Source organism: Ovis aries, chromosome 11 (genome assembly GCF_016772045.2).
Source record: "Ovis aries strain OAR_USU_Benz2616 breed Rambouillet chromosome 11, ARS-UI_Ramb_v3.0, whole genome shotgun sequence".
Classification (NCBI taxonomy): Eukaryota; Metazoa; Chordata; class Mammalia; order Artiodactyla; family Bovidae; genus Ovis; species Ovis aries.
This window is the reverse complement of record NC_056064.1, coordinates 31,956,986-31,967,765: the sequence shown is the minus strand read 5'-3', so window position 1 is coordinate 31,967,765 and position 10,780 is coordinate 31,956,986. Positions and strand designations below refer to the sequence as shown.

General features: G+C 56.3%; 1 protein-coding gene across 1 annotated transcript in view; it reads right to left on the bottom strand.

The window, feature by feature from the left end:
• Positions 1 to 2,805: 2,805 nt before the first annotated feature.
• Positions 2,806 to 10,780, bottom strand: part of LOC101105425 (protoheme IX farnesyltransferase, mitochondrial) — a 108,029-nt gene continuing 100,054 nt past the window's right edge. Inside the window, 1 exon segment of the mRNA XM_042255687.1 lies at positions 2,806 to 4,668. Within this exon segment, the coding sequence (XP_042111621.1) occupies positions 4,265 to 4,668 (404 nt within the window). The 3' untranslated portion in view covers positions 2,806 to 4,264.

The window sequence follows — 10,780 nt, the reverse complement described above, 5'->3', positions numbered from 1 at the left end:
TCTTACAGCCATTTCAGCGAGGCCAGGGGGTGATCCAGGGGGAGGGGTGGGAGAGGAGCCCAGGAAGAGGGAACGAGAGGCTTCCGGAATTTGACAATTGTGGAGAAATGGGCAGGATGGTACAGGGGGCAGGGGGTGGCGGCGATGGGGAGGTGGTTCTAAGATCAGAGCGGGGAGCAGGGCCAGATCACGGAGGGCCTCACAGGCCTTGTAGAGTTTCTGCATTTTATTCATGGAGCGAAGAGAAGCCCTCTGGGGGTGGAGAACAGGGGTGTGTTGTGATCTGCCTGGAATCTTGGCAGGATCACAATGGCTGCTACGTGGACCACTCAGTGGTGGGGTCAAGGGAGAGAGAACTTATGAGGCCGAGAGGGTGGCAGTGGAGGAAGTGAGGGGAGGTCAGACACGAAGAATGTTTACAGGGGGCTCAACCTGCGGCCAGACGCTGGGCCTCCTAGACGTCCTGTGATGTGCACGGGGGGACCAGCAACAGAGTGACGGAGCCTGAGTTAGGAAGCGAGTGTCAGAGGTTCTTTGATCCTGAACACCTCTTTACCTCTTACATTTGGTTAGAAATTGTAATCTGTCCAGCATGAGGTCAATTATGTGTGGGTTTTCAACAAAAAAGAAGCGAGTAGGGCCTTTCCTCATGGTCCAATGGTTAGGACCCTGCACTTCCACTGTCCAGGGGTGTGTGTTGGATCCCTGGTTGGGTAACTAAGATCCTGCCAGGAGCGAGGCCAAAAAAAAGAAGCAAAAGTATACTGCTCCCACTTAGCTTTTCCTCTCCGCAGTTTATAAACTTATTTAAAATGTTTGACAGCTGATGGGACCAAAAGCATGCGTGGCAAAGCTGAAGGCAATCGCTGGACCCTGTTTGTCTTCCACTTGCTTTGAATTTAGCTGCCTGTTGGTTGTCACCATCGATCCTACAAGACGGATGGAGAAAGTGTGCCCTTGACAGAGGAAGTGCATTGTGGGGGATCGCTAGCTGGCCGATCATGGCAGAGAAAACACCAAGGCAGCAGCACTCTGACCTACTTCTTAAGTCAAGTGCGTTCTCTTGGACTCTGAGCATGTTGTTAGAAAGGTCAAGTGGGCATTTCCCCAAACCTTTTCTCCCCTGAGTTCCTCCTGCAGTCAGTTACAAGGGTCCTACTGTTTAGAGTATGTCCAGAGGGGTGGGTGGGTGTCAGAGGACAGAGTCTCCAGCTCTAACTAAATTCAGAGGTGTGAGTCTCCCATCACACTGGAGTCAGCAAGCAGAACAAGCTCTGCTCAGGTCCTGGCATTGCATGGGGTACAGGAACGCTGTGTGTGCGTGTGTGCTGTTATGCCTGACCATTTGTGACCCCATGGACTGCAGCCCGCCAGTTCCTCATCCATGGGATTTCCCAGGCAAGAATATTGAGTGGGCTGACGTTTCCTACCTCCAGGGGATTTTCCCAACCCAGGGATAGAACCTGTATCTCTTACGTCTCCTGCATTACAGGCAGATTTCTTACCACTGTGCTACCTGGGAAGCCCTGAGTCCCAAGCTATTTTCTTAGCAAAACAAACAGCAGATGAGGATGGATTGACAGAAAAATAAACTGTCAGAGGGAAATTCAACTCCATACATACTCAGGGCAAAGCAATCTCCAACAGCCTTGTATTTCTCCTCCAGCATCAGGGCCTGGGGAACTCAAAATGTATTTACAGTGCAGTGAAGATACTTGTATCGGCAAGACGCATCCCATTTTTCTGTTTGAAGACAAACCAACTGTGGCAACGAGCAACAGCGTCCCCCTCACTGTGGGCCCACGGAGAGGGACCCTGGGTGAAATTAGGTTTCATCCATAATGGATACACTGTTTTTACTGAAAGGAAGCTGGTATAATTTTCCCAGTCAGAAGGAATATTGTGTTGAGTCGTGTTTTTTTAAAAAGCTAAATAGGGAACTGGAACGACCCTTTTCCTTGTCATTAGTTTGCTGTATTATGAAATAACCCAAGTTCAGGTGCAATCTTGTGTTGAAGCTCAGGCTCCTGATCCTGCCTGCGTAGCCCCTCTACCCTTGCAGCCTGGGGGCCTGATGGCCTTATGGCTGAGTGACAGTCACGTCCAGACAGTGCGTCCCAGGCTGGGCTCCCGACATGGGCAGGGAAACGCTGAGGTGAGCAAACTCAGACCTTCCTGTCTTTAGCCTTGAGTCTTAGGAGGCCCTCTGCGCGTGTTCGTGCCGCCCCAGCATGGACGGCAGACTTACCCAGAGACCTGCCGAGAGGATGCTCGGGCGCCCAAGCTTCATCCGCCTGGCAAGTGCTGGCGGTCAACGGTCAGGGCCAGAGCCCCAGGCTCTGGATGAGCGAGCAGCGGTCTGGGCTCCTGGGAGTGTGAATTCCACATTCCCGTGAGGACCAGTGGACAGGGTTTGGGAAGGTGGTCCTCGGAGGGCTGCCCCTGGGAGGTGTGAGAGCGATGAGGGCGGAACAGTGAGGGGTTCGCGCGGAAGGTTCTCAGTGGTCCTGGGGTCTGAGCGCCGAGGAGCAGGGGCGCTGTTCACTGTGCAGACCGTGCAGCGGGCACTGTATATTCCGAGCAGGAGAACAACGGGTCAGGAGGTGGGGAGGCCCCAGGCCCACTTCCAGGGCGATGGAAGGGAGACTGGGTGACTGAGCAGAGGGTGGGGCGGGGGATTCCTTCAGGCGCGCGGCTGCTCGTTCCCACCCACGCGCCTGCTGGTCCCATGGCCGCTCGTGACAGCCAGCCCAGTGTCACCGGTTCTGCCAGGACGGAGTGGAATGACGCCACACACACTGCGGCTCGCGGTGCAGGTTTATTGCAGCAGAGAGAACCCACGCGCCTTACAGATCTTTGGGCTGGGGACCGCCCGCCAGACGCGACTTTGTCAGTTCCCACAGCGCGACCTGAACACAGCCAAGTAAGTGCAGTAGAAGATCAGATGCTACCTGCAATCGCTTTGGGCAGAGAAGGACATATTGCCAGGGTTGTTTGAATGTGGCTGAAACTCCCAAATAAATTCCTCCCAGGGCAGCAGTGCCCCGGAGACAGAGTAACTAAAACACCCTGTTAAGCTTCAAGGCCTTGGGGCAAATGGGACATCCGGTAACCGGATGATGAGGCGGACTTGGGAGGCTGCGGGAACCGCTGGTGTTGGAGGCCACCCCTGCCTGCGGGGACCCTTGCACCGCCCTCCCCCCACCCCGGGGGGAGGAGGGCGGCGACCAGAAGCATCCCCACCAGGGGTCTGGCTCTTGCTTCTGGCTCTCCAAGCCGCTGGCTGTGTGAAGGCTAATTTCTGAGTCCTGAAGATAGCAGGGTGGAAATGTGTTTTTCACCAAAGGAACAAGGATGTGAGCAGTGAGGGCTGGCCGGCCAGCTCAGCCCCTTCTAACTTCCCTTCTCACTGGGTCCTGAGCCCAGCTGACGACTGCAGCAGTGGTTGAAGAGGGAGAGGTGGGTCAGAGCCGGAGGGGCTTCTGGCTTTAAGTCTAGCATGCCCCTTCTAGAAGGAACCGTTCTGACACCACCTGTGTGGTACAGTGGACTTCAAAGATGCCCTCGGTTCCTGGGGTTTCTGAAATGCTGCTACCTACCAGGATGAGGACAAGGGCGGGTCTGAGATTCCCAGGTAACCGTTTGAATCCTCCCTGAGAAGGTGGGCGGCAGCCAGTACTTGGTGTTCTATTAGCGTTTGAGGGGGTATGAGGCTGAAAACGTGGGGCAGAGGGAGCTAGGCCCGGCTCATTCAGAAGAGGGGCTGCGGCCGGCAGCTGCATCTACTCTGACGCAGCCTGTGAGGGACCATAGGCCACGGAACCACAGATACCAGCGTGCGAGTGAGCACCTTGTCTGGCCTCCCTGGCCGGCAGGTGGGGAGGGCCGAGAAGCAAGGTGAACCTGCACTTCGACCTGAGGGAGAAGACGAACCAAGTGGTGGGGTCGGAGGAAGGCCTCTGTAACAACCCTCAAAGGAAAACAAGCAAACAAAAAAACCCATCCTCTTCTTGTGTCAATCTACAGAGCCACCCCGATTCTCATTTGGGGAACATTTTGGATATCACCATGAAAAAAGTTGTCCAGTGGTCACTGAGCACCAAATTATTTTACAGCCTCGTTTCAAACGCAGCGAGTTTGCTCCTGGTGCTTTGGAATAACCGAAATATTTCTTGCCTAACAGCAGAGTGAAAAAAAAAAAAGAAGGACCGAAACCCTGCGCATCTCCCTGGATGTCTTCTGCTTTTCCCAGAGTGCGCGGCGGTCAGCTCTGCTGCGCCCCGGCGCCCTCCTCCCCCGCCCGCCGCTTGCAGGTGAGCATCAGCAGCAGGAGCAGAGGCAGGTGCCAGAGGCTGCAGAAGAACAGCTTCCGGGAGCTCTTCCGGTCCGCGTCCCGGTAGAACCGGAAGCCGAGGTAGGAGATGTACAGGTTGATGGGCAGGGCGATGACCGGGAAGGTCCAGGTGGTGACGTCCAGGGCGGGCGCAGCGGCGCACATGGCGAGCAACGCCAGGCAGTGGCGCAGGGCGACGCGCCGGCACAGGGCCGGGTGGGTGACGGACATCATGCAGTAGCCGCCCCGGGAGTAGTCCTCGCGGAGGCCCCAGCTCAGCGCGTTGAAGTGAGGGAACTGCCAGGAGTAGAGGATTCCTCCCAGAAGACAGGCCCCTGCACGGAAGGGGAGGCGGGGGAGGTGGGGAAGCAAGACAGGCTGTCGTCAGAGGTTTACACAGGTATCCCTTCCGCCCCCCACGGCTGCGGCCCAGCCTGAGCGCTGCGCCCCCTCCCACCACACTCCCAGCCTCGCCCGGGTCCTCTGCTCAGAGGCTGAGATGGAGATGGAGGAGACGGGCTGGGGCGCTGAATCCTCTCCCGCATCCCACGTCCTCGCGGCGGGGGCGGGAGGCCGGGCACCTGGGTTCCCATGGGGCTGAGCACCTGCGGCTCCTGCCCGCCCCCGTCCGCCCCCCACCCCCATGTGCCCACACCACGACAAGGGAGGACACGTTCAAGGGCAGCACTGTCCCGGTGACAACGCTGGGCTGCGCTTTTCTCTCTGCTTCCTCCAGCTGGCTTGCGAGTGAGGGGCTTGGGTGAGAGGTGAAGGACCCTCCTGGAAGCTCCCTACTGGGCACCACAGACAGAACCGGAGTGCCGTGGGCAGCCCGAGAGATGCGGGGGTGGGCGCCACGGACGGGGCACATGGGTAACGGCCTGCATCACCGGGAGGCGGGAGTACTCCACAGCGGGAGTGGAGAACCCAGAGCGGCACAGAGGCACTGTGCCCAAGGCAGGGCAGACACCTGCCTGTCATCTGCAGTTTTTTAGGACAGGTGAACAGCTGAGCATCTCTTCTCTGGAGCTGGGTCTTCCCTAAAACACCCTGGGGTTAAGGCTACCAGTTACTGAGCACCTCCTACTAACAGACACTCTGTCACCTGACTTAATGTGACTGCAGGACTTTAGGCAGATTTTATAATCCTCATGAGGGCTCCCCGGTGGCTCAGAATCTGCCTGCAATGTGGGAGACCCAGGTTCAATCCCTGGGTTGGGACGATCTCCTGGAGAAGGAAATGGCAACCCATTCCAGATTCTTGACTGGGAAATTCCATGGACAGAAGTGCCTGGTGGGCTACAGTGCACAGAGTCACAAAGAGTTGGACACGCGCGACTAAAATAACACATAGTCCTCATGAAGCAAACAGATCAGACGATGCTAAGTTCTCTGACAAGAGGTGAAGGAGGAACTCGGCAGGAGCATGTCTGATTTTCACCCTGGTTCCCCCGCTGCCCTGGGGCCGCGTCTCCCCAGGGGGCTGCAGCCACTCCTGGGAAGACAGCTCAGGTTCATTCCTCCTCTCCGCACACAGGACGTGTTCCCTGAGTGCCTACTAAGAGGCCAGCATGGTCTGGGCAGGCTGTCAAGTACCCCCGTCCATTCTGACCCTATCTGTAACTAGCACATATACATCTTAGTTCATGAGAACATTCTCCAATCTGAACAGTAAAAGAAGCAGCTTCTATTTGTTGAATCTGCTGGCAAAGAAAGGATGGTGCCTGCCACCTACTGGGGATGACCCTGGATGCCAGAGAGGCAGCGGCCAGCAAGGAGTCCAGCGGGCGGGGAGCGCGCAATGCAGTGACACTACGGCTGCGACTCAGAGACTCAAACAGGGCGGCAGGATGCAGGACCTGGGAGTGACTGCTCAGGGAAGACCTTCCCAAAGGTGACGGAGAGCCACGACCAACTCCACCATCCTGCGCAGGGTGGCTCAGTGTGTCTGGGGCGACATGAAGGCTGCGGTCAGGCTGTGTGTGTGTGTGTGTGTAGACAGGCTGGTGAGGGTGGGGCTGGGTCACGGGGCACCTGCATCCCCAGATGGGGGGGCATCTCCCCCAGTGCAGGGGTCACCAAGGAGGGGTGACGGGGGCAGACGCTGATGCCTTTCCTCCAGGCGCAGGACACGCACAGTTCTTGGTGGAGACGTGGAGGTTTTCTCAGAGGCTGTCTTAAGTTTGCCCATCAGACATCTGCCCCGTGAAGACCTGGCGGCTCGTCCACAGGCCCCGTGAAGAGGAAACACATCCGGGCTCTCACGCTCCCAGCACCTTCCTACAGGCAGGGCTGCCCTCATCTCACAGATGAGAAAGATTAATCAACTCGCCCGAGGCTCTTCTGCACCCCTGGCACCTTCTCCTACAAAGTTGTTGCCAAACAGAGGCTGACACTGGCAGCAGGGGGCTCTGCCTGGTGGTCGGCCCTCCCAGGTGGCACTGGTGGTGAAGAGCCCGCCTGCCAATGCAGGAGACATGAGAGGCGTGGGTTCAATCGCCGAGTCGGGAAGATCCCCTGGAGGAGGGCAGGCCAACCCCCTCCAGTATTCTTGCCTGGAGAATCTCATGGACAGAGGAGCCTGGTGGGCTACAGTCCATGGGGTCGCAAAGAGTCAGACACGACTAAAGAGACTTGGCACACACGCATGCCTGGTGGTCATCAGAATGTTGGCCACATTTGGGAGGAGAGGAAGGCTTGTTGGACGGAGAAAGTCGGTTCATTAAGATAAGAGTGCTGGCACCTTTGTTCTCCTACAAACACACAGATGATATTCTTTTTGACAGTGAGCACCCTCAGGGAATTAGCCGAGACAGAAGGCAAGGGTGGACCACCCAGGTACAAGTGAAGTGGAAATCAGAGCGACAGAAGGCCAGCTTCTCCCTTGTGGTCTGATGGCAAAGTAGAGCCGTCCCCGGATGTCGGAGGGACCAGCATGGAGGAGGCAGTGTGACTGGTCCTTGGGGCACCGGCCACTGGGAAGCTCTGAGCACAGCGCCAGCCCAAGGGGCACCAACAGGACCAAGTTGTGTCCCCTGGGGACCGGCATCGCGATCATGTAGAGGCAGGGGAGGGGACAGGTAAGCCAGGGCTCAGGAGCTGTGCTGCTCTTGAAATGGGAAGCGCAGCTGGGAAACCAGCCTGGAAACAGTAGAAACATCAGGCTCCCACGTGGAGTCTTGCTTGTCTTTCTTGAAAGCCCTCTTTTTTCATGTGCCAGCTGGAGTGTTCTGTTTTGCTCAATACACATTTTCAGTTATGCTTCTCCTTAAAATAACATAATTTAAAAAAAAATCATTTTCCTAAGAGTAGCATGTTGCTTCCTCCAGGGGGGAGGAAATTGGGGTAGGGGTTTGGCTCCTGTCACAAATGAAAAGAGCTTTAGAAATCACAGCTTAGCCTTAATGGATTGTAATCACACGTCCCCAGCCCCGCATAGTTCTCCTCCACCGGCTGCAGCGGCCTCAGCTTCTATGAAAGATGTGAAACAAATGACTGTCTCCATCGAGATAAGGCGAGCAAGCACAGGAAGCCTGGAATTAGTCCGGGGGCCTTGGGGGAACCCACCTTCCGTGTGGGGGAAACATAAAGCCCTCAGTTTCCTGACTCGAAGGCCTCTGCTCACCCTCGCCCCCACAGGGCAGTCAGCTTGTATTGGGCTTGTGTTCTGTGACAACAGATATTGACTGCACACCCACTGTAGGGCAGGCTTGGTCTGCCCTCGAGGCCCTCTTTCTGCCCAAGGACAGAGACAACACAGGAGGCTCAGGCCGGGGGATATCACCTTCAGTGCAGGGCTTGAGAGGAGCTCACAGGAGCAAGACCTCAGTCGGCCCTGGGGAGATCAGGGAGGGCTTCCTGGAAGAGGTGACGTGTGACCTGAGATCTGAAGATGGTCTCTGCGTTTCAGTCAGTTGACACAAGCCACGTGTGTTCTTCTTTTCAATGTATTCCCTCATTTTCCTGCCTAGCTGCAGAATCTTTGTATCTACTGGGTTTAATCATATCCAGAAGCCATGTCTGCTTCCTTTCTTTTAAGCAGATACCTGTGGGTCGATGAATACGCAGAATACGGCAGTCTGTGATGGTTGCTGCAACTGCGCCTACGACTCTCCAGAGGATGCGTGAGGATGGACGACTCTACAGTCCTGTTTGCAGGCAATTCCAGAGAAGGTCCAGGGCCTGCCTTCCTTCCCTCCGCACACACAGAGAACGCAGGAGCTCGCCGACTGTCATGTGTGTGTGGACGTGAGGAGAACCCATATCTCCCGGCCCCTCCCCGATTAGGGGGACACCTAGGTGAGCAAGGCCAGCCAGAGTCTTCCCAGCTCAAAGCCTCTCTCAGCCACCTGCACACCGCCCTAACGTGCGGAGAGCCCCACCCTGTGCTGGGGCCCACAGCGTGAGGCACTTCTGTGCTTTGTGGCAAACGAAGTCAAGGTGGTCCCAGCCGAGCGAGTTCCCAACACAGCGGAGACGAGATGCCCCAAGCTGGAGCTCCAGCTCTGTCGGAACTCTTCCAGAAACCAGTCCCTTCCAAATGGGCTGCAGTGGTTGCAGCTCGCTCGCTCTCTGCTGCCCTGTGGGCTCTCATTCGGCCCTTTCCACTCCGACCCCAGCCGTTGTCCACGCACAGCCTTGAAGGGAGGAAGAGACGCGGCCCCAGAGAAGCCTGTGCTGGGCTCCGGGGCGCTCCCTCCCCGACAAGGGGCTCCCTCTCCACGCGGCCCCCACCCCTTGGGAGCTTCGGGGTGACGGCTCATGTAAACCGGGGGCTGGCTGGGGGGTGGGCTTGGCCAAGCCTGAAGCCTCACGGCCAGCGATTTCGAAGCCTTGTTTCCGAGGGTGAACACGAAGGCGCCCATGAGACCGATCAGCCTCTCCCGTGTGGCGAGCCTCCAGGATGCCGCAGAAGGGGCATGGCGACCCAGGGGAGGTGAAAAGTCCCCTGAAAATAAGACACGGGGTCGGCAGTGGCCGCCTGCCCTTGAAGGTTCTCCGGAAGGGACAGAGAGGGATGGAGAGGCGAGGCAGAAGGGGGAGATGCTCCCCCTTTCCCCTCCCCTGGCGGTCCCCGCCCGCCATCCACGAGCAGCCCCTCAGTTTTGTTTGAAGCGAAGCCGAGAGCAGAGGCAGCACAGAACCTTGACTCCCAGGAAGTCAGGGCTTCCCTCCCCTTCCTCCCAGTCCCCGGGGGTTCCCTCACCTGCTCCCCACACCTCAGCTCACACTCAAAGGTCTGGCCCTTTATCCACAAACACCAACCTGTTTGCTGCACAGAACGGACTCTGTACTCCCGGCCGGGCGGCGTCTGCCGAGGCCCAGCTCCTGCGATCCTGACCAGCTATGTGGCCCAGGGGTGACAAGGCCGGACGCTATGTACCCACCGGTCACCAGTTATACTGCTGACCTCCGGCTCGCGGCGTGTTTCTCATCCCTGCCTGCTTAGGAGTTTGTTTTTTGGCTTTGAAGACAATAGAGCTCTAAGTATTGTTTGGTTTGCTAATATTCCTGTAATGTTCCCTGTTCACCCTGTCTTTAGAAACTTCATTTATCTTAATCAATCTAAGGCTAGATATGGAAATGTCTCACACGAAAGGAGCTTACTCGTTTTCTAGTCTTGATTTTGAAGCGAGGCAGCATTTTAAAGAGAATCTTCAAAAGTGCTTGGGTTAAACGGCAGCTGGTGCTGGTAAGCCCTCAATAAATATTTGCGGAATGAATGAGTGAATGAATTCTGTCCTACCTTCTTATCCTAGAATAAAGGAGGTAAATAAGGTAAGACAGTATCTAACATTTTGTAGTTTACCAGCAGGGGCTAGGAATCCTCATTCTCTTTTTGTTACTAGAACCATCCATCTGTCGAGTGTCACTTCCTGATAAGAGCTTGTTCCCCAGTCCTCATCTGTATCTGAAAGTTGGCTGACATAATTAATGTCAACCACACAACGACATCGGAATTACAGACCAAAGGCAAGTCACAAACCTCTACGAGCCAGTCACCAGACCCATCCCATGAGCTCCCAAGACCTGGGACTTACTCAAACTTAGGGAAATGACAAAACAGAATCTGAGCCTTTTTAAGAAATGGGGGGTGGGGGTGGGGTGGGCAATGGGAAGAGAGGTGGCTTTGGCGTGGAGGAGGAGGGGAGGGCAGGGACTTTAGCCTGAAGCTTCTGAGATAAACTAGACAGTCTCTGGAGGTAAACACTGTCGAGAGGCTAATGCGTGTGGCTCCAGAGCCAGAGTGTCTGCTGTCGGGCCCTCACCCACGGTCCCCTCCCCCCTCGACCCTCCCTATGGCCCTCAGGTCAGCACTCTCGTCGCTGGCCACTGCTTACAGAGTCAAACCAAGCACTTCCACGCTCAGACAGCGAGCTGGCTGTGCTAGGCACTGGCCCTCTTACTCAGTCTTCCTGAGTTTTAGGTGGTAAGCATTTTTAATAT